Genomic DNA, 23,218 nt, shown 5'->3' on the forward strand with positions numbered 1-23,218 from the left:
ACCAGACGGAGCACAGCAGCGCCTTCTACCTTATGCTTACAACTATCTCTAAACGGTCACTAATCCGCTTGGGGAAAATCAGATCCCTCGTCTGATGGGAACTTTGCATAGAAGGTTCAACTTCTGTCCTGGAAACAGATGGGCTATGATTTCACCCGGTGACCTTCCACAGACCTCAGTCCAGCCCTGCTGCGATCGGGCACGTGCGGCAACACACTCGACAGCCCGTGAAGGGAGCGGCTTTCTCGAACCGTGCAGCCCGCGTGGGCGCGCGCGCGTGCTGAGTTCTCACCGAAGGCGTCTGGGGCGAGTCAGTGAAAGAGGTTTCGGAAGGAAGGCGGACAGTGTTCCCATGAAAGCTGCTCTCCTGAGAAGACGAGAGAGGCCCGTCCGGGGTGCTGGGAGGCGGACTGGCTACGGGTGGCCCGGCTAAGTCAGGGCTCTGAGACTGGTGGACAGGTGGGAAGTGTGGAGAGGAGGAGGAGGTAGACGGAAGGAAAGGCTGGACGGAAGCTTGGTTGTGAGGCACGAAATCCTGGGAGTAGGACCTAAACACAGACTTACACTGCAGAATCAAAATGGAACACACACACACACACACACGAGAGAATGGGGAGAAGAAAACAGACAAAAGAAAAAGTAATTAGATTACCTCAGCAGAGCTGTCGCAGGCCGTGCACGTCATTCTCGCGAGGACCACCGATCAGGCCCGGCCACCCCTGTGGTCCTCTGGCCTAAGGTCCCCCGACCCCGGTGCGTCCTCCCTCGAGAAGGGCCTGAACACTGACCAGTGCCGTCCTCAGTGTCTGAACTGCAGGACGTGGGGGCCCCTAAAGGAGAGCAAGCCCCCCACCCTGTGTGGGTGGTCCCATTCTCTGCTTCGTCTGAAAATTCAGCCACACAACCCAGTCTACGCCTCTGTCCTTTCAGGAACCTTGTGGCTAAATTCAGTGTATGCGGCAGACACACGGTCATACTTACTCATTTCAAGCTCTGGGGATGAATTTCTTTGATTTTACCCCTTGAAAGTCAAACACTGCAGCCTCTTAAATACTGTCATCACCTCAAATCCTTCTGGAAGGGGAGGGCATAAGCCTTTAAAATGGTTGAAAGAATTGCACTATCAGAACGCTCAAAATTTCTGAGTTCATTTCCCTTTCTGTCAGTTTTACTTTCTTTTTTCAACAGATAAAGCGCAATGCCTCTGATGCCACCCCGCAGCCCTGAGGCTACACTCCCCGGTGCCCACAGAGAGAGAGAGAGAGAGAGAGAGAGGCTGAGTCGGCCTGGGAAGCGACGGCAGAGACCCGCAGCGCCTGAGAGCCGGCGGAAGCTCTGGGTCCAGTAGCCACCAGGCCAAGGATCCGACAGGCTCATCACGCCCTGCAAAGGGCCTGCCAACTGTCACGGGGAAGCAGGGGGAAGTGTGTGGAAGGGAACACGTCTCAAGTCCCTGCCAGGCTCACCTCTTACTATGGATATGGGAACTTAACGGAAGTCCACCAGCACAAACACGCACACCACTTAAGATCCTCTGCATCCATTCTGGCACAGGATTTTTGGAACCCGCGGACAAGGAAAAGGAGGAAGAAATTAAATTTTAAGCTAGCAGGAGGTCAAAGCCACTCATACCCTGAAGCGTTCACGTCAAGCTACACTTTAACCTGGACTGACAGCTGCTGAAACTCAAGGGACAAGAAAGCCCTCCCTCGGTCCCGCTGCCACCAGCCCCGCCCTCCTAGGCTCCCCTGAGCCGAGTCTAAAGCTCTTCTTCCCTCCTCACTGAGGCCAAGGCCCTTTCACCCTCATCAGCCCCACTGGCTGTTGGTTTATATCGGACCCAGGACACCTGCCTGGGTACCTAGTCCTTCTTACACATTTTATTTCCCCATCTAATGCACAAACTCAAGGCCAACCCTCGCACACAGTCAAACGCGTTAGTGGAACACTGTACTGACACCGAAGGCTTAGACTCCTGCTAGTTCTGATTCATTCATGTCCCTCCTTCCCAGAGAAGCTGGGGGGAGTGGACCCCCAGCTCAGCGGCTCTCACTCCTGAGCGCCCATGGTGCCCTCCCCAGGCAGGAGACCCGTTTCCTCTGATCTCCTGGAGCCATCACCCAGGCCAGGGGAACTCACTCTGGGCCCTGTTGGGGATGGCAGTGGGATACAGGGCTCGGTTTTGGGGGTTTTCCATTTTACCTCGGGAGGATGCTGCCCCCACCATGAGGCACTCTCACTGGCTGGGAAGGTCTGCAGACAAGACCTGGAGTGGAATGCATCAGATGAGGGATGGGACGCCCTGGTGCTAGGGGGCCACTTCGAGAGACCCCCACACCACCCCACTCCAGGCAGCGGCTGCACCTCATGAAGGAGCCCAGTACCCATACCTGTCAGATGCTCATTCCAGGGTACAGGCGCTACCCCGAGCTTTGCTAACACATACCTCTCTGTCGGCCATGAACCCACCTAGTTTAAGATTTATGTTCAAGGTTGTTATGGTCTGAATGTTTGTGTACCAAATTCAAACGGAATTCCTAAATCGCAGACAGGATGGTGCTGGGAGGCGGGGCCCAGTCTCATAAATGGAACCCATGCCACAGAGAAGAGGCTCTGCGGGGACGCCTCACCCCTCTGCCATGGAGGACAGCAAGAAGCCTGTGACAGGGAAGAGGCCCTCCCCTAACCAGGCTAGCACCCCGTTCTTGGACTGCCAGCCTCCAGAACGGTGAGAAATCAATTTCTGTTGCTATAAACCACCCAGCCTACGGTACTCTGCCACAGCAGCCTGGCCGGACTAAGACATATGCCAACTCCGGAGTCCGGACACATCCTTGCCGACACCCTTCCAACCCCAGCCCCATGGAGACGCACTGAGCACCTGAGCAGGCCCTGCACTCACCAAGTGCCACACACACACACGCACAGTGTCGGGGTCATCACACAAAGGACCACGCTTGATGCTACCTTCCTAGCTCACCGTGCGGTGGGCTCCACACCACGGGTGCCTTTCTGGGCGATGGGACACTTGCTGAGAGGGAACATTCTCAAATCACTCAGACCTGGGCTCAGGCCCTGGGCTCCCCGTACCTGTGTGAACTTGGGAAGGTGATGTAGTTCTTGAGCCTCAGCCTTTTCCTCTTCAAAATAAGGTTGAAAACAACAGCACGTCCCTCACAGGGTCTCTGTGCAGATTTACTGAGACGCCCTGTAAGTCCTGGTGTTGACAAGTAGTGTCAGCACCCCCACCCCCTCCAAAATACCATCGGGAACTCCCCAAAAAACAGAGCCGGGGGACTTAATTAATTCAATACCCATTTACTGAATGAGGGAATACTTAGGAATTGATTCTACTGTTATTATCAGCTGAAGTGCCTAGAATATTACTTGACTCATAGCAGCTCAACTGTCTCAATTCAGAGCGTGGAAGGTAACGGACAAGTTCCGGCCGCTGCCCAGGTGCAGGTCCGTAGTGGGAGACTGGTGACAGAGGCTCAGGGATGCCACCAAGAGTGCGGACTGCAGAGGAGAGGGGCAGCCACCAAGGAGAAGGGAAGGAGGTTCGGCATCTCTTGGACAAAGTGTCCCGGCCTGCCCCGCCCTCAGCAACCAGCCTTGGAGCAGCTCTGGTATTCAAGCTATGCAGTCATGCTGGGACAGGAGCCAAGCTTGACAGTCACCTTCATGGAGCAGGGAGAGGCAAGGGGCAGCTCTCTAACCATCATAAAGCCAGTCCCTGAGCGGGCTCCACAGGGGCTCATTATCATACCATGGTCAACAAGTCCAGTCCCTACGGACTCCTAGAAAAATATTTCCAGACCCTTTAAGATCACATTTATTCATACAGGCAGGGAGAAAAGCAGGCTGGCCACTGAACAGAAACGCTACTTCACCACCGCCCAGAGTTTATTTTAGGATCTGGCTGGTGCCCGGCTTTGCTTCTGACAGAGCGCGGCTGCACTCTGCGGCAGGAATTTTTATTTATAGCCAGAATAAGACTGTTTGGGCTGAGGATTTTATAACACCAGGGACTGCCTGTCTGGAGGCTGCAGATTTCTGTAGAAGACCTAGGAATGCGAGTGCAAGTTTCTGGGGAGGAAGGCTCCCGGCCACCAAAGACCATCTCACGATGATGATGAAGACAGCTACTCTCACTGCATGCTTCCCGCTGGTCAGAGGAGGCACCAAGGATTTTACATCAGTCACTTCATTTAATCTGCAGGAAGTGCTGCTTTGAGACTTACTACAAAGATGAAGCAACAGGCTGGAACGGCAAGCCAAGTACCGGTAACACATGGCTCAGCTCATGAGAGATGGGGTCAGGAAGGCCCACCTCACACTCACCGAGTGTTCTGCGCATGTGTCAGGCCCTAAGCACGCAATCCCACAGCTCTGCAGGGTCCAGCCTAACTCTGCTCAGAGCTCTCCTTAGCGGAGTGCTCTGTGGTGACCAGCATGCAAAAAGGCAGTTCGCTGAGGCCTAATATACAAGCCACGGATACAGAGCAAAGATCTGCCCACACGAGAGACAAAGGAACCAGCAAATGCTTTTTTTGAAAATATACACTGAAAAAACCACCAAGAGTCTTCTGGGTATAAACAACGAGGGAGGCTGACTTGATGTGGGACCATTCACACACTAAGAAGGAAAGCCACCAGAAGCTGGCTAGGCCCCAGCTCTCAGCGACACTTCCTTCCCACTATGTCCTGGCATGAAAAATGACCAGGGACCGGCCCTGAGCTGTGTTGGCAAGAAAGCAGGAAAGCAGACCTTCACATGGAAAATCCTGATTGTTCAGTATAGCAGACATTGCACTGAATTCCTTTGATTAACAGACCAGGGGCACCAGAGGAGGCAGTCAGTGGGCCGGTGGCAAAGGGCTGGAGCCACAGGCCGAGGGACCCTGACTGGAACGGCCACTCCACACTGACCTGGGTTCTGAGCTTTAGGGAACTTTAAGCTCCACAATCACAGGGAAATGCGCTCATCTGAGCGAATGGACTTACAGCCGCAGGGAAGTGTCCTGGAAGTACAGGCGTGGCCGGAGATCAGTCATTACCGTATACTCCAGGCCCCAGCAAGGCTTATGACTTCAGTGTTCTTGGAAGCTACTTTGCAAAACAGATAAGCTACTGGACAGCTGGTTTGGGGGCTTAAATTTTTATCCATCAATGGTGAAAAAACACGCTCAAGGGAAGCTGCTGTTCTAGAGCGGTTTGGGCTTCCTTCCCTACGGAGAGCCCCTGGGAAGCACAGCCCAGCGCCAGTCCTGGGCTCAGAACACGCCTCCTTGGACCAGGGCCTGTGAGCATCGACACAATGTGGGGCCTCAGTTAGTTCTCCTGGAAAGAACCCCATTTGATCTGGTTCTTAGAGGGATGGGACATGATGACTCCTAGGTCACCACCAGGAAGGACCTGGTCACTCCATGTGGCAAACTGGATGGAAGACCGCTTGCTGTGCCTCCTCTCTCTGTCCTGCGCCCATCTAACTACATGTTGATGAATGCCATCCTTTGGGTCTATCTTAGGCCCAGAGGGAACTTCTTTGATGCGCTTGTGTTAATTTGTAACGACTTCATCTTAGTTAACACTGAAACACGAGTTTCCGGAGTCAGGTGGCAGACTCTGAGGCGTCTGCATTCAAGATTTCTCCGCTCGAGGCCGAGGAGACACCGCCGTTGGTTCTCTTCTGTGAACTTCCTTGCGTTCAGCTCACGCAAGGAAGGAAACACCAGTGTCATGTCGGATCCAAAAAGTCTCCTCTCTTTGAATAAACTTCTTCGTAGAGCCTATTTTAAAAATCCATTTCCAAATTCTAACTTGTAATTTTACAACAAAGAAGTTTTTTTTTCAGGAGAACTTTAGGACAGGTGAAAGCAGAAATTTACTATTTCTTCTTGCGTGACTGAAGCTGAATCGCAAGAGCTTCCTTGAAAACACTGAATTTTTGCCCAGTGGTTTCCTGGCTAATCATACTCCTGCAGCACCTTCAATACATTGCAGGAAGCTCTGTATACTCACTAACATCCACCTTAATAACTCAACTCTCTGTGGAAAGTTGTCTAGGAACCTGACAACCGTTTTCACTCAGCTGGGATTTAACCAGCAGGACAGGGCTCTGATTTACCCTTATCCCCAGCGCCCTGTTAGAGCCTACAGCTCGCTCTGTAAAGTGCGAGGACAAGAGGGACAAAGCCTCCTCTCCGCGCCCCACCCAGGCTCCAGCTCTGCTCTCTGCCAAGCTTACTAGGTCTCAGTGTTTCCTGGCAATTAATCAATTCATAAATGTCACCCTAACACCGTATTTTTCACAATGGGGATCTGGACTCTAACCTTAGCTTGAACTTACAACTGAGCAAATGGTTCACCGTCTCTATTCTGGTTCCTCCATCTCTAGGATGGGGATAAACATCTCATCACAGAGCAGTCAGGAAGGGCCCATGACAGGCTGACAAGCACCTTGAAAACATGGAAGTGAAGGTAACTGTCAGTGTGTGGACCGCACCCCCAACGGTGCTGTCACACACGACCTTCACAGGCACCGGAGGTCCTCTGGCACCTGACCCGCTGGTCTGCAGTGGACGGAGTCAGACACACATGTCAGCAAGGGGCTACAGTGAAGCTCCTGTGTCTGAAGCTAGTCTGAGGGCGCAGACCGCCCACAGTGCTGTGAGCATCACCCACAAAGAGGTAGCACGTCTTCAGGAGGGAGGGGCGGAAACAGCTGAGTCAGAGCGGCTGCTTCTGCGAGCCCCCGAGGCAAGGACCCCCAGCTCTGGTCCTGCCATTGGGCTAGGACCAGTCCTGCCTCCTTGCATGGTCTGTGCTGTCCATAGTAGGAAAGGCAGGCTTGCTCCCGGGCTCAGGTGGAACCATCTCCCCCAGGCTGGGGCCTTAATGAAGGCCAGCTCCTAGCCCCTCCCCTGAGGGTGTCAGAAATCCAGAAGGGGTGCTGGTCTGCCTGTACCTCCTTTCATAGCACTGTGTCTAGGCTCAGAGTGGCAGTGAATTTGGACTTCACACTTCAGGGCAGTGCTGGCTGGGTCTTTTAGGAAGGACGGAAAAGCACAGGGTGAACATCCCAGAGAAGCTAAACCATATTTCAAGGGCTCAGCAAACAGGAACTGCCTGTGAAACTCTTGGGCCACACAGCCAGAGCCTCCTGGGTCAGCAGAGATGGAAAATGAGGAAGAAACAGGGTCTTTAGCCAGAGCCTCGGATCAGTGCATCTGATTCAGGGGAATGGAGAGGTGTCGTATCAGCATCAGACTGTTCTGATGACATGTCGGGAAGCAGGCTGAGATGGATGGGACGGCAGGGCAGAGGGACAGGGCCGGGGGCCTCCCAGGTCACTGCCCACTGCTTTTGGGGGAACCAAGACCCCCCCAGTCAGTTCAGCGTCACAGAGCACCTGCTGCTTGCTGGCTCAGCCCTGACCTCTGTGCCAAGCCTGCAAGCACAGAAAAGGCCCAGTCCCTGCCCTCAGAGAAGAAGAGCCTGCACGTGACGAAACAGAGAAACACCTCCCAGCGCGGTGACGTGCTGGTGCCCCTCCCTGTCTGCTCAGCGCTGCTCGTGCGCCTCGCACTCCCCACGCGCTTACTCCTGTCTTCCCTTTAATCCTGATGACAGTCTCGTGTCCTCACTGACAGAAGAGAAAATGGAGTCGGGGTGGCCTGCTCAGGTCCACACAGCAAGGAGAAGATGTGATGGGGAAGGGAAGGGGCAGGAGAGAGAAGCACATGTGTGTGGCAGTGACGGGGCGGGGCCTCGGAAGGCTGGGGGACGTGCTGGACCTGGCTCTGCAGTGACGAGGTGACACTTCGGTCTCACTGTAGTGCTCTGAGGGGAAGGGCGGTAACTGGCTGTGGTGGCAGCAAGGCCGAGGCCGGGAAAGAGGCCACAGCAGCCGTGCTGGGAGCAGTGACGGGGGTGGAGAGAAGGCCCGGCACAGGTTGGGGCCGCAGATGTACTGCAGGGCTTGGTGACTGGGTGCGCGGGTGCCATGTGTAAACGGCAGTGGGGCCGGAAAGACAAGATGAAGCCTTGGTTCTTGCCTGGGCGACTCGGTGGATGGCGGAAGCATCTGCAGAAACCACTGGGATGGGGAGCCAAGGGCTCTGGCCCGTCAGGCCTGAATTAACACCCACTGCCGTGTGTTAGGCGTGTGGGGATCTACGAGTCTCCAGAATCATTCTGGAAGCCCAGGTGGTAAGGAAAAATATTTCAACAGATTTCTAGCATCGGGATAGATCTCTTGGTGATAGTAAATACCCATCATTTGCAGCAAGTAAAGGAAGGAGGTACTAGAAAAGAGCCCGGGGATGGAGGAGGGTGATTTTTCTGATAGACATTGTGACACCTGAAGGGCAATGGCAACACCGATGGTTCCTGAGAGTCTCAATGATACCATGCTCAAGGGTAAAGGGAACACGGACCCAGCCCCAAACTTTCAAGATTCGCACACTAGGGTTCAGAGCGAGAGAAAATGCAAGCCAGAGAAGGGAGCTGGGGAGGCGACGGCAGTGGGGATGCACTGATGCCGAGGGACAGGAGCTGGGGTGGAGGTGGGCGGCGGGCAGATGTCGAGTGTTCCACACAGTGAGGCCATTCCTAACGGCTCTTGAGGCCTAGGGGACTTTCCTTTTAATGAAATAAGGCACCTTTATGAGTTCACTCCCCTTGGCCCCCTTGCGGGCCTGCTGCTGAGAATGCAGCATTTCTGCAGTGAGATGCCTGTGTGCCAGGGGTGAGAACTATGACGCACTCACACTCAAACTAATTAAAGTGCCCTCAGATTCTCTTTGATTCTACAGTAAACAGTCTGGTTCATTGATAGTCTTCTACCCCAAACTGCTCAAAAGGGATATTGTAGACACTCTTAGGAAAACTCACACTTTCTGTTCATAGAGGGAAAAAATCCAGTCAAGAGCTAGGATTGTCTAAAGGCCAAGTTTTGTAAGATTTGTGAAAGGAGCCTGCCAGAGGTGCCTGCTGAGGAAACAGAGGGCATCTGTGCATCAGGGCAGGGCGGGCGGGGAGGGGGGGGGCGGGGGCAGGGGTTGTGCTGAGCCTTTCTATGGCACAGACGGTTGGTGAGGGCTCCAGAAAGTTAGGCCCTGGCACTGGAGGGAAGAACGCATCCCAAGGTCTTCACTAGGAGCAGGACCATCCTGACCCGGGTGCTGGACGGCTCCCGAATATGGAAACCAGGCAAGACCGCACTGGGAACCCGGGCTTGGGAGGTCTCTAACAGTCACAGGTCAACTTCATCACTTACAGAGGGGAAAGGGAAGTCCAGGTAGGTTAAGCCCTTTGCCCAAGCTCTCATGTACAGAGTCAGAACAGAACCAAGACTAGAATCCAGAACTCTAAGAGCAAGAGTAGTAATTATAAAATTTCTAAGCTTAGCATGTGCCTGGCGGTTTCCCAAGATTTTACTTGATCCTCCCACTCACAAAATAAGAGGCAAGGACAAATTTGATTCCAAAGGACAGAAATTGAGGCCTGAGGAGGGTAAGTGAAGGACCTAAGGACAGATCGATTTTAAGTGGAACGCGAATGTGGCTCCTTCCCAAAGGTCTTTCCTCTGCTACCCAGAGTTTCATCTGAATAGGTTAAATGGGAAACAGGGCTGTTAGGCTCTTGGACAGACACAGATCCCAGCAGAAGACAACAGACCATCACTGTGCCTCCTAAGGGGCTGCACCTCTAACTGTCAGCAGCAGCGTGTTCCCAGGAGCGTCCGCACCCGCTCCTCCTCCTGCACCCCCGCCCTGTGCAGCCATTTAGCAGCAGCTCCCACAGAGCTGAGGCAGAGACCATTCCCCAGCGTGGGCTGGCCTTGTGATTAACCAAGGGAATGCCATGGAAGTGACAGTGACAGTTCTGAGCCTAGGCCTTAAGACACCTTGCAAGTTTCTATTCATTTCCTTGGAGCCCTGCCAACAAGCCCAGGCCAGCCTGATAGGGGCTGACGGGTCACATGGCTCAGAGACATCAGCCCAACTGTCCCTTCTGGGGTCCAGAGATGTTGGTGAGTCTAGCCCAGGTTAGGCATGCCTGGCCCCGATCCGCACAGACACGCTACCAGTCTGTGTCCTAAGCAATGACCAACGGTCACTGTTGTTTTAAGCCACAAAGTCTTGGGGTGGTCTGTTACACAGCAAAAGCTAATGGACACAGCTCTCAAACTCAGACTCTGTCATGTGCCTCCTATGTGAGGAATACTCCTTTTAAACCCAGAACACCGACAGGGTTGACCCAAGGCCCAGTGGGAGAACAGAATTGAAGGGCCAGAATATCACTGCCAGTTCATGCCTGAGTGATGACAGTCCAAGTGTGGCTACTGATATTTCCCCATCCTACCCAACACCCCCCCACCAGCTCACACAGGACTTCGGGCTGCAGAGCACCAACCATACACACCCTCCCCTTTTAGTGCAGGTATCTGCAGGGCGACAGAGTCGGTCACGGGCAGCGGCACAGACTACAAATGAAAGATCGTGTTCACCTGTCTCCAAGTAAAGAGCGGCAGGGGCGACTCACCGAGGGCACAGGCAAGTTGCCGTGCCGGCTGAGAAAGGAGTTAGAGACGGACACACTGATGCCCTGAGTGGCACTGCCGTCTTCGGGGGTGAAGGCCACTTTAGTTTGCTGGACACAGTAGGAGACAGAGGAGAAGGAAGAAGCAGCATAGGAGGCCTGCTGGACAGAAGAACGAGAGAGAAGGCAGGGAAGGAGGGAGAAAAGCAGAGAAGTCAGGCGTGTACACAGAAAGGCTGAACAGACAGCTGCCTAATTCTGCTGGGACATCCTGGAGAGGGATGGTTTCTTGGCCCAGTCTGGGGAGTAAAGATGCCTCCTGAAGGCTCCCTGGATGAGCGGGTGCCTCCTTCACTTCTGTGTCCACTGGCCGTGGGGCAAGGTAGAGGAAGGCCAACTGGGCTTGGAGCCGTGCCGCCTGGGTCTGAGCCCCAGCTCTGCCGCTGACTTAGGGCCTCCATTCCTCCTCTGCGGGGAGTAACTGTGCGGCTCTCCTGCTTCAGCAGAGTGCAGACTGGAGCTGGGCCGCCGGGGTTGAACCTGAGCACTGCCACCCATGCCCTGTTTGGCCTTGGGCAGCACTCAGAGCTCTCTGTGCCTCAGGTTTTCATCTGTAAAATGTGCTAACACTGTAGGTCTGTTACACGTGGAGCATTCGAGCCGTACCACAGTGTCCGTGGGCCAATATGTGAGTGATTATCACGCCCACTTCTGTCTGTAAAATGGGGCACCACTTCCTGCGTCTGCCTTTGGGAGGGCGTGCGGAGCAGCTGGCACTGGGAGAGTCATGTGGTATGCCTGAGCTCCCGTCAGAGATGGGCTTGGTCCCCAGATCTTCCACTTCTAAGCAGTAGGCTTTGATTCCATCTCTCCAGCTTTTGCAGCCTCAGTTTATAGGGGTCATGGTGAAGACCATGTAGCAGCTTACCAAACCCCCAGTGCTCCCACAGGGAGGTGTTCAACAGTGTGTCTGCCCACCTCCCAGGGCTCCCTGGCAGGCCTCTCCCCAGAGCTCCCCTCCTGGCCACCTGCAGTGAGGTGAAGTGGCCCAGTGAGCTGTCCAACGTGGGCTGTGACTCCAGGGGTGCTCATTAGGGATCTCCCCCCAAATGCTCTGAAGCTCATGGGCTCCACGGTACAGAGAATATGCCAATGCCAGGCAGTGGGCACCTGCGCACTCTGGTGGGAGGAGCTGAGAATATTTCAAATCTCAACAAAACTGGCCTAGCTGTTTAACCACATTTTAGGTCAGAGGTCCCTGGGGCAGGCATTTCTATTTTTGTAGTGAAGATTCCTTTTTGAAATCTTCTCAGAACCACTCAGATTCATATTTGGGCGTATTCAGGTGTTTGTGGGGTGAGCAGGGCAGGTGAAGAACTGAGACCCTGAGTGCACCAGTAAGACACAGCTAGTCAGTGTCAGGACGGGGACTCAGGACTCCCAGCTCCGAGCTTGTCCTTTCCTTTACCAGACTGTCTCCCGAGAGGCTGGCTGTGGTTCTGCCTGGCCAGCCCCAGGGCCCACTGAATGTAGAAGGCTGGGGTACTCCTGGGGCCAGGCATGGGCTCGAGGCCCAGTCCCAGGACTGCTGAGTCCCAGGTGGCTTTGAGGAGCAACCCCAGGACCCTCATCCTCCGGCTGGCAGCTACCGCCCAGGAAAGTCAGGGCAGTACCTCAGGTCCGCCCACAATGGGTAACAGACGGCCCAGCTAGCCACACTGGGGCCCTTTCTGGTTAAAGCACTGCCAGACTGGCCAGGATGTGAGCAAAGCAGCACATGCAGCTCTGATACAGTCGAGAATCCTCTTCTGGGGTGCACTCTTCCTGGAGGACATGGCTGGATGGGGCCCTTGGATTCTAAAACCTGACCACTGTCTGCCTGGTTAGTAAACTGGTAGCAAAGAGAAAAGGGTTGAGAGGCACACCGGACGTGCCTTCCTGCCTGGCCCACGAGTCTCATGGACTGCCCGTCTGACTTGGGCTCTGCCACCTACAGGGACTCCTTACACAGGAGGTGTTTTTCAAGGAGGAAGGGTGCGCTGAGCCTGGGACACAACGCAGCTCTGTTTCAAGCCATCCTGGCTCAATAGAGCTGGTTTTCACTGGGCCGTCCCCGGCCAGGGTGGGGTGAAAGTCACTGCAGAGTTAGGCCCATTATGTAAATCAAGTCCACAGATGGCTGGACACAGACCATGCCCTGTGCACTGATTGAGTCCCTCCTTTCTGGGAGGTCTATATTGGAGCCAAAGAAGAAAGAAAAAAAGACTGTCGACAGAGAAAGCAAACATTCCGAGCATAGGCCAGTCCCAGCTGCCTGGGCTGCTCTGGGAAAGAAGGGGGCCACGCCCCCAGACGGGGAGATGGTAGAGCAGGAGACAGGCTGCCCACGGGCTGGTCGGCAGCGAGTGACAGCACCAGCCAGGGCCCGGCCGCCGGGAAGGAGGGAGGCTTCGACCTGCCCGAGGATCAGCCCGGTGCCCAGAGACCCGTCAAGATGGGAAACTCTGGTCATGGGGTGGTCCAGGGAGGGACAGTCAGGAGGGGCCGCTTACCAGCTGCCGCTGCTTGGGGGGCAGGGCGGGGGGCGGGGCGAGCTCCTGCGGGGCGTCGCCAGCGCTGAAGGAGTCGTTGAAGCCGTACACCTCCATCAGGAGCTTGTTCTTCTGCTGGTAGATGTGCTCCTTCTGCGGCGTCTGGTAGAAGACGGAGGGCTGCGGCTCTGAGTAGTCCTCCAGCAGTTGCATGTAGGCCAGCACTGTGGGGACACAGGGCGGGCGCTGGGTGGGGCGGTCCTTCCCCCCACCCCCACCCCCGCGTGGCCGCCAGGGTGGGCCCCATGGAGAGCAGGCCCCAGGGGAGATGATTCTGTGCGACACTGCCACATGGACACAAGTGTCAAAACCATGGCAACTCTGGGCTCTGGGTGATGTCGGCCTGTCCATGCAGGTTCACGACTATGACAGACTCAGGGGGAGACAGTGACAGTGGGGGCAGGGCATGTGGGAACTCCCTGTACTTTCCCCTCAACGTGGCTATGAACCTAGACCCACTCTAAACAACAAAGTCTATTTTATAAAAGCAGATCAGGCACTTCACTCCCCCATGGAGACACCCTCAGGGCTTTCCAGCCGCTCCCTTGGGATGGGGGATGTGGCCTCTGCACAGGGCGCAGGGGGCTGGGCTGGGCTGGTTGGTCCCAGCGCCACTTCCCACTGCTCTGGCTGGCCCAGCGGCCCGCTCCATTCCTGGAACACCCTCAGGGACTCTGCCCACACCGTGCGGTGCGCCAACCCTGCTCTTCCCCCAAACCTCGCTGAGCCCGACTCTCCAGCCCTCGGGAATCAAGCTCAGATTAACTGCGACCTTCACCGCGGCCACCTCGCCCCTTGCTTGCTTCCTTCTGAGCCCTTCCTATGGCGTGTCAAGAGCTAGCTGGTGTTCCTCATTCATCCAGCTTTTACTGAGCACCTACTACTTGTCAGGCGCTGGCCCAGGTGCTGAGACTACCCAGGGGCCAGCAAAAAGAATCCTTTGCCCATGTGGTGCCCACACCCTCCCCAGGGAGACAAAATACAGGTCGAGGGAGTACACACGTGCCGTGCAGGAGAGTGAAGTGGGGTGGAGATGGGGGCACTTCTCTAGAATTTGTATGAGGACGGTGGGAGTCTCCCACACTGAGGCTGCGGTGGGCAGAGCACAGCGGGCAAGGGGAGGGCAGAAGAGGCAAGGTGGTGATCTGGGAGGTTACGTGGGGCTGGGCAACGGGGCAGGAAGTGAGCCTGATGCTGAACTGGCGGAGCCCACAGAAAGGGCCCCTCTGGGCTGTGCCTGGAGCTGCTCTGTCTTTAGAAGGTAATTCTGAGGGCATCTATGGTTGTTCAGGTGAAAGGTCAGGGTGGGGTGGAGGTGGTGAGAGTGGTTTGGTTCAGGAAATATTTTCAAAGCAAATGCAACAGGATTCACTGCCTCTCACTCAAGAGCTGAAGGTCCAGGTGGACAGCGACCCTGTCTGTCCTGCTGGCTGCTGGACACACAGGAGGGGTCCACGAATGTTTAGAGAACATCCCTCAGCATCTGTTTCTGCTCACTGACTTGCTACACCAGGCTGCAGCCCCTGGCGTGGGTCTTCTACAGCACCCACTGGGCACACAAAGCATACGTCACTGAACTCAGTGCTCCCCGTCCAGTGGAGAGGTCGCACAGAGCATCCTCGGTAGAGGGACAGCGGTGAGAAAGGACGTGCTCTGAGCCAAATGTGTGGACCCTCTCCCCACTAAGAGCCCGTTCAGAAGCCCCGGCCCTGCCTCTGCTGCCGCCTGCTGCTGAGCTGCTGCCTCACAGCGGAGCTGCCGGCACTGCATGGGGTCACCCACAGACCCTGGCACAGACAATGGCAGGGACCTCGCCGGCCAAGAGGCGAGAAGCCAGAGAACAAAGAGCTCAGCCGTCTGGTGTCAGTGTTGGTGACCTCATCCTCGCAGATGCGGTCTCTGGCTCCCGAGGCAGGCATGAAGCCCTCAGGCGGGGGGACACCAGTGTACACTTTACTCCTGACTTCCGGTGGGCAGTGGTCTGAGCCCCATCTACAACCAACACCACCAGGTTCCAGTGGAAGATGCAAACCTGGGAAGGTGATCCCAAAGGCCTACCAACTTCTCCCTAAAAAGCCAGAACACAACCACCTCTGCCTGACAAAATGGAAAGCTTCAAAGTACAACTGTGATCTTGGCAGGAGTTCCTTGAACTCCTTGATGCTGAAGTCCTTGTAGAGAGCTGCTAACCAAGCACAGAGAAACAGCAATGATGTTTGCGACCGTCCAGAAACAGGAAGGACCAGCCCCTTTCAAAGGCAGCCCAGCACAAGAGCTCAGGCTAGAGCACCTGGTGCCACCGGGGAGGCCTAGCAGCCGGGGCTGTGGGCAGTAATCAGGAAGCTCGTCTGGCACGAGGGGCTCACGGGGCTGGGGGCCCTCAGGACTTAAGAGCTACCCAGAGGCTGAGGACGCTCTATGACATGGGACTGCACGTCTGAGCTCTGTCCAGCGTCAGGCAAATCTAAGGATGATGACTATCTCCTTCTTTCCCTCAAAACGACTTTGTGAGTTTTCCAAGGGGTCACAGATTGGAGCCCTCCAAGGGTCCCCAAGGGAAGCAAGGAGCAGACCTGAGACCAGGACCACGCCTCAAGAGCCTCAAGTCTAGGGCACAGAAGAGACTACCCGCTGCATAAGAGTCAGGACTGAAACCTGCACGGGCTCCAGGAAGGAGGGTGGAGGCCTTCCTCCTCACTGCGGGCAGTGAGCCGTGCGGGGAAAACACGGGCTGGCTCTGAAGCAGTGGTCTGCCACCCACCTGTTCATTGACCGTGGGCAAAGGCTGGGTTCCTCTGAGCTCCAGCTCCTTCACCTAAGACGTGGGGCTAAGGACACCTGGCCAGCCGGGAGGTTGCAAAGCACGAGATACGACAGAGCCTGTAAGGCTTGGCCCAGGGTGCCACACCAGAAACTCTGAGATTTTAAAGGTTTGCAGGCACAAGTGCAACAGACACTGATGGATGAGACAGAGCCTAAAAATGGGGCCTATATTAGCAGGAAATATTTTCAGCCGCTGGAGACTTGGGGATGCTCAAAAGGAAGCAATGGCTACCTTCCCTCCTCCTTCTCGGCTCTGCCGCCCCACACCTGTGGGTGGGCTCCCGGCTCCGCAGCCAGGCAGCACCACACATCTGGTGCGGTTTGCATGGATGTGAGCAGCTCCTTCACCTGGGTTCAGAGGATTCCTAGGAAAGGACACGGATGGGTGTGAGCCCACAAGAGCACGCTGCTCCAGTCAAGGCCAGGCGGGTGGAGGGGAGAGGCCCACAGCTCTTTCGACATTTGCCCGCACAGAGAGAGGGGAGCAGCGGAAACGTTCCTGTTGTCACCAGTGGCCTGGTTTCTGGTGAGTGAACTTCTGTGACAGATGGGAATGACATCATAAGCCCTACAGAGCCAGCTCCCCCTCCAGCTGGGGGACCACACCACTGAGGCCATTACACAAGCCGGGCGACACCCCGTGAGGAGCTGGGGAGCGTGTTACACCCTCGGTGGCTGCCTCCTTCCACGGCCTGCCCAGCTGGCCCTCAGGGCAGTTGCTGCTGCACTGACGCAGCCCGCTCTCGGCAGGGCCAATCAGATGCTCTCATTTGGGAATTTGGAATGAAGTCTCAATTTCCAGCTCATTGACGTTTTACCTGCTGGATGTTTCCACTGAGGCCAGGAAATCCTGGGGCTGTGGGCTGCTGTGGCCACCCACATATCAAAACAGTGACAGCCAGTCTGCCCGACAAAGAGGAAGTGGCCCTGTGCTAGTCAAATGGGGAGAGGGCAGGGCAGAGACAGGCAGAGCGGAGCAGGAGGGGAGCTAACGGAAAAGCAAGCTCCAGTGGGGTCCACTCAGGAGCTGGACGGCAAGTTTACACTTGGGAAATATTCAAAACACAAAAATCCAAAATTTCAGCTCTACCCTTGATCCCTAATAACATCGTCTATTAGAATATCTGGCCCAAGAAGTGTCCTCAGCAACTCCAACCAGGCAATCCCAGATTCTAGGTCATCATGTAACATTCTGGTGTCTGCAAACAGAAGACAAACTGGTGCCAGGGTTCCCCTTAAGTGGCCCCGCATACTTTCAGGGCTCCTCAGAGAATCCCTGGGGGTGCTACTTAAATTCAAACATCTGTTCTGCTTTACCCAGATGTCGCTGGAGTGCCGTCCTGAATGCTGTGTGACACTTGTTCCCCTATGTCACTATGTGTTCAGGCCAGGTCAACTGACTGCCATCTACAAGAGGCCAAACACCTGGGCTCTGTGGGGCCCAGGCCTGAGGTCCGCGGAGGCCACGCGGAGCACTCAGCCTGCCAGGCTTCAGAAACGGCACCGGCACTGACAAGACAAGGCTCCTGGGAGAGTCCCTGTACCTGCAGTCCTACTGCCTATGAAACTAAGAGGCTGGTTTGATTCTGACCTAATGTTTCAATAAAACATAACACCACTTTAGGTCACAGCATGTGCTTCCCAACAACAGCTCCACAGAAGCTTACTGTGTTTGTTTTTCTTCTCTGGTAGAGGAGGTGGTTTTTCTGGGTCACCTGTTGATTCGGGAACACTGAAATCACCCACAAATTCGACAGAGGCCGAGGAACCTCCTTGCTGAAAGGGAAGTACAGCAGCAAAAGGCGTGAAGGGGACGGGCTGGACCGAGGCCGGGTTCTGCAGGTCATCCTCCGAGATGTTGTCATACTGGGAGGGGTGCCGCTCGTAGGACACCCTGCAGCCGGAGCTGTCCGCGGTCTGGGAGGCCGCACTCCTGCGCTTCTTCTCGGGGAGGGCAGGCGGCATGTCTGTCTGCTGCCCTGGGGCCAAGGGCCCCTCCGGCTGGGGACAGCTGCCCAGGGGCAACTGGAAAGGATGGCCAAGAAACGGAGACCCAGACTCCCCCAAGGACTCTGGCAACGGGCTGAGGTTACAGGCCACTTGCTGAGGTATCTGGTCTGCGTTAGAGAGGTCTTGCTGAAGGAATTCGTAGTCAGGATCGTAGTGGTCTGCATTTACAACAGGAAAAGCACACCGTGAGCTGTAAGCCCCCACTAGAAGGAAAGACCCCACCCTTCTCCCTTGACCCAGTCCTGTTCACTCGACAGTGACAAAAACACGTCTCCCATCTCACCTAGACAGACTCGCACTTCATTTCATGTTCTTTACTTTTCTCCCTGCTTATAAAAGCAAACCAGATGGGAATGTGACGGTTTCCTCTCCTATCCTTTGCACCTTCCTGTATTTTTTGAGTTGCTTACTTATTAAAAAAAAAAAAGAAAGAAAAATGCGTGGCCACCATAGAAAAGCGGTTTAAAAAAACCCAAAACTCTACCAAGAAAGTAAAAATCACCCACAATTCCGTATTCTAATGATAATCTCTGCTTACAAATGGATGTATTTCCTTAAAAGTCTTTTTTCCCCCCTAGGATTTTTTTTAAACCCTACTGGGAAAATATTAAGTAAGTGGTTTTGGGGTTTGCCCATGGATCAATAATCATAACTGACTTTCAATACAGCTACACGTTATGTCACCAAATGGATGTATTGTAAGTCGTCTGATTTCCGTCCACTGAGTAGTGAGACTGTTTCAAGTTTATCATCCCTCCTAACAATGCTGAGATTAACGTCTCTGGACAGAAATCTTGCTATAAATCTCTGATTATGTTCTTAAGATAAACTCTCAGAAGTGAACTATCTAGTTCGCGGGACACGAACAGTTTAATCCTCCATAAGCCTCCCGCCAGACTGCCTTTCAGGCCCCCACGTGGCCCCCGACGACGAGGTGAGTGCGTGCTGCTCGTGTGCCTTTGTCCTCTGCCAAGGGTCGCCAGGGGCTCTCCGCCTTCATCTACAGCTCTGAGCGCAGATGGCTCCTAATCTTGGCAAAGGGACTCAGATGACATGCTGACGGATTAACTGTAAAGCAGCTACCATTTGAGTATCTCCTATGTGGTTTCAGTGTTACTTCATTTAAACTCCCAACCCCCTTGAGAGACAGATACTGGGACCCTCATTCTGCAGATGAGGAACCTGAGGCTCAGATTCTGAATGACTTGGCCAAGGTCAACAGAGCAGGGACCGGCATCGCTGCACAACCCCAAAGAAGCCACTGAGCAGCGCTGGGGCAGAAGTGGTGACGAAGACGCCCGCGGCTCACCTAGTGTTTCACAGCTTGTGTTCCGCGAGCACTGCCCGCTGTCCCTGTCCAGGGAGGACAGCTGCTCGTCCGACTTGCTGAGCTTGCCTATGCTGCTGCAGGGGGACAGGCGGGGCGACTCGCCGCCGTACGAGTGGCTGCCTCCCGACAGTCGTCTCTGTGCGTAACAGTCCACGTCAAAGTCCTCGTGTAGAAAATGAGAACAAACCAAGTAACTGCTGGGAAACGGTGGCAGAGATGAGGGGAGGGCATCGGTATTTTACTTAGAGAAGGAGAAGAAATCCTGGCAGGCTCAGGGACGGGTTGGAAAGGCGCTCTGCTGTAGGCAATGAAACACCACTTCTGTGACTTCCAAGAAAGAGGCCTCTGCAAGCGCTCGGGGTGCGACCAGGGAGGGCCCAGGGTGGGCACACATGTCCTCAGGAGATGCCCCTTGGCTCCAGCCTCCCCACCCCACCCGGGAGCTTCTACTGCATCCCGTGGAGAGAAGGACCACTAAGGAAACCTGGACGTCCCCAAGAGAGCTCTCAGTGACCAACACCAGGGACTGCAGACCACTGGGTTTCTTTCAGCTTCAGGGACCACACTCCCAAACCCAAAGCCTCCCTCTGCCTTTCCAGGTGGGGCTACATTACCTGCCTATTAATTCCAACAGGCAAACTGGAGCCACTGGTGGCTCGACTCATGGGGGCCACGACGGCCACTCGGGTAGGGGATGGAGCCGACTGTCTTTTCTTCGGTGGCAATGCTGGTGGAGGGCTGGAACAGACCGAGAAACCCTATCAAACCAGACAGCCCAAACAAAAATTCTCTAAACCGTATTAGGGTACAGAATGTGGGATTTTTTCACTAGATACTTCACACCGACTTTCTACACTTTCAACTCTCGTCCCACTCCCCTTCTGCCAAAACAAAAACCATTAATGCCAAAAACTAGTTTCTGAAAATCCTTGCTTTTCTTTCTGTAACAAATGGTGCCAGTGTTGCTTGGCTAAGGCTAAAAGGCAGGTGGTTGGGAGTTCTCGGGGTGTGCGGCAGGGGAGGGTGCAGGAGCCAGGCTCCTGACATCTGGAGATGCCCCTCCCGAGGAAGGTCCAACTGCCAAGGTGAATAAGAGCGAGTTCTGACCCTAACAGCACAGTCTTATTTTTGGCTCATCATACTCATCCATTCATCAAATTATGACATAAATAGAGAAGGGTGCTAGAAAAACAGAAAATTACCTATTATCCACCACCCGAATGCCAGGTAAGGGAGGCTTGGGGGGCGCAACCTCCTCATCCGTAGAGTCTGGGAGCCCCTCGGTCGACTGCGACATGCCAGTCGTCTTGTTTAGAATCTCCATCTCTCGATCTGTCAGGGGGAGCTCAGACTGGCTGGAGAGTGGAAGAGGACTTGGTGTTAAGAAGGCTACAGAGCACATGCAGGTCCTGAGACTCAGAGTGTGGCCAGGGCAGGGGAGTGTGGGGTGACGGGGGCTGAACACAGGAGCCCTGGGCACACAGCCAGACACCGTCTACGGCAGAGATGGGGTTTCATGTCGGGTTCCATCGCCAACAAATAGCAGAAGCTTGGCCCAGTCCCTCTGACTCTGCATCTCAGTCTCCTCATCTGTAAAAGGAACCTTTGCACCAGATGATCTGAAGGCTCTCTAAAACGCTCCACGTGTATCTTTTATATTTTCACTAGGGGCTTGTGTAGAAACTATTGCAAGGCCTTAAAACTGTCCCCATTACCCCCAGTTTCCTTTCTTGATAAAGCTAATTGCTCCCAAGACAAACCCCTAAGACCCAGCCCCTCAAAGTGCTTTCTAATGTCGAGAGGAAGCTGGTGGAGACAAGTACGGGGTGGGTCCCTGGGCGCACTCAGAGACGGCCGTGCGGTCTAGGGACCTGGAGATCAGGCAACACTTCAGAATGTGTGTGAGTGACACACACTTGAAAGCAATGCGGGCTCTTACCCAGAAGTCACTGAGAGAGGAACCTGGGCCTCGAAGAGCCGACCTGACGCGGGCTCCCCATGGCTCCCAGTCCTCCTCCAGTGCGAACCAGATGTGGCCCGTGATGGGAGGGTTAGCACTCACCCATCAGGTTTGCAGGCTGGGGGGCTGGGTTTCGCTGGGCTTGTTGGAGACGGGTGCCCCTGCTTCTCGACGGTGAGTCTGACCAGCTCCTACACCGCACACAACAAAGAAGCAGTGAGACACGAGGCGCGCCCGTCGGCGCGGGATTTCCACCAGGTGCAGCTGTCTGCCCTCCGCGGCCGAGCCTCGCTTTGCGCCCACAGATTCCCCACGCACCGTGAGCGCAAGTGCTAGCTGACTTAGGTGCTCCGCGTGACTTCCCAAAATGTCCCCCACCCTCCAAAAACACCTCTGTGGCACATCAAGAAGTTTCAAAAGCATAAAGGCACTTCCTCTTGGAAGGGGGAAATGACAAGCCCCACAGTCTCAAAATGACTAAGTTCATCACACAAACTAAATTCCTGGCAGAACAGATTCCCAGTCAGTGCGCGGGGGCAGAACCGCCCTTCAGTTCTCTGACGCCTTTGCACGACGTGCAGGGTGCTGCCTACCAACAGTCAAACCCCTGGTTTTGGGGAGGTGCTTTCCAAGTGAGCTGGCCTGGGTGTGGTGGCAGCTGGTACCTGCGATGATTGGGGGGAAGTTTTGTCAATGGACAGAAAATTTAGGGCGCATTGCCCAGCAGAAAAATGACATCAGAAAAAAAATTTTTTTAATTAAAAAAAAAAAAAAAAAAAAAAAGAGATCGGAGCCTATTTGGTTTTTTCAACCAGAATGCATCCCCCGGCCCCTGGCCCCTGGCCCAGTTTGATGAGTTCTGACAACTGCACATACTGTGTAAGCAGCACTCAAAAAGCCCAGAGTGTTTCCAGCACTCCCTCCGGTCAGTCTGCCCATCCAGCCACTTTCCCACTTGTATTTCCTAGATCACTTTTGTCTAGAACATGAAATAAATGGAACCATATAGTATGTAATCTTTTGTGTCAGTCTTCTTTTTCTGAACAGATTTATGTCATACAATTTAAAGTGTGCAATTCGGTTGTTTTCATTCTGTTCACAGTGTTGTGCAAACACCAGCACAATCCATTTTAGGACTTTTTATCACTTCCAAGCGAAACTCTGTACCTTTTAGTGTTCCCTCCACATCTCCCCCAGCCCGCCCAGTCCCACAACCACCGATCTACTCTGTCTCTTTTCTGTCCACCTTCTTTCGCTCAGTGTAACACCCACGTCTCCATGTGTGTGAGCAATGTGTTCTCTGCTGTTGCCGAGCCGTATTCCAATGCATGGAGAAATCCAGTTTCTTTATCGGCTCTCCTGTTGATGACCACCTGGACAGGACCTGCTTGTGTCCCACAAGGAGTTCAGGCTTTCAGCATGAACGTCTGTTTCTAAAGCTACAGAGGAGGCAGCAATGGAAGGAAGTGGGCAATACAGCAGTGGACCCCTGAATCAAGATCGCAAAGCCTCTCCCAACTCAAAAGACCGCACACAGGAATCCTGACAAGTGTGGTAAGGCAGAGTTAATATCCTTCCTGGAGCAAGGATTCTTTTGAAAACACAAAACTAGAAAAAAGGTGAACACACCAAAAGAAATATCAAAGATGAAATTCACAAATGTAAAGATCTGCGGTCAGTAATCATCGGAGATTCTCCAGCTTTGATGGCAATAAAACAGAAACTTCCAGACATGATGAATGGAAGCAATGCTTTGGACAGCCTTTCTAAAGGACGACTTGTTAGTGATGACATAAAAAGTCTTGGATATCTGCATTCATTTTATAGTAATTTAGCCCAAGGAAAATGTCGTGGATGTGTACAAAAATTAAGTCCAAAAAAAAAAAAAAAAAGTCACTGCAGCATTACATGTAACAGATAAAATTAGACTATTCAATATTCCATAATCAAAGATTC

At 54.2% G+C, this 23,218-nt stretch overlaps 1 protein-coding gene across 7 annotated transcripts in view; it reads right to left on the minus strand.

Moving 5' to 3' along the window:
• Positions 1 to 23,218, minus strand: part of RAPGEF1 (Rap guanine nucleotide exchange factor 1) — a 128,478-nt gene that overhangs the window by 20,967 nt on the left and 84,293 nt on the right. For 3 of the 7 annotated variants that reach the window (XM_074362444.1, XM_074362445.1, XM_074362443.1), the window contains 6 exons: positions 21,365 to 21,453; positions 20,505 to 20,657; positions 19,917 to 20,040; positions 19,282 to 19,465; positions 17,630 to 18,130; positions 13,101 to 13,303 (listed from right to left, as the gene is read on the minus strand). In XM_074362444.1, coding sequence (XP_074218545.1) covers positions 13,101 to 13,303; positions 17,630 to 18,130; positions 19,282 to 19,465; positions 19,917 to 20,040; positions 20,505 to 20,657; positions 21,365 to 21,453 — 1,254 coding nt within the window. Of the gene's footprint in view, positions 1 to 292; positions 566 to 10,551; positions 10,711 to 13,100; positions 13,304 to 17,629; positions 18,131 to 19,281; positions 19,466 to 19,916; positions 20,041 to 20,504; positions 20,658 to 21,364; positions 21,454 to 23,218 lie in introns of all 7 variants that reach the window. The other 4 variants (XM_074362442.1, XM_074362439.1, XM_074362441.1 and 1 more) reach the window with 2 other exon arrangements.

This window comes from Camelus bactrianus, chromosome 4 (assembly GCF_048773025.1).
Source record: "Camelus bactrianus isolate YW-2024 breed Bactrian camel chromosome 4, ASM4877302v1, whole genome shotgun sequence".
Taxonomy (NCBI): domain Eukaryota; kingdom Metazoa; phylum Chordata; class Mammalia; order Artiodactyla; family Camelidae; genus Camelus; species Camelus bactrianus.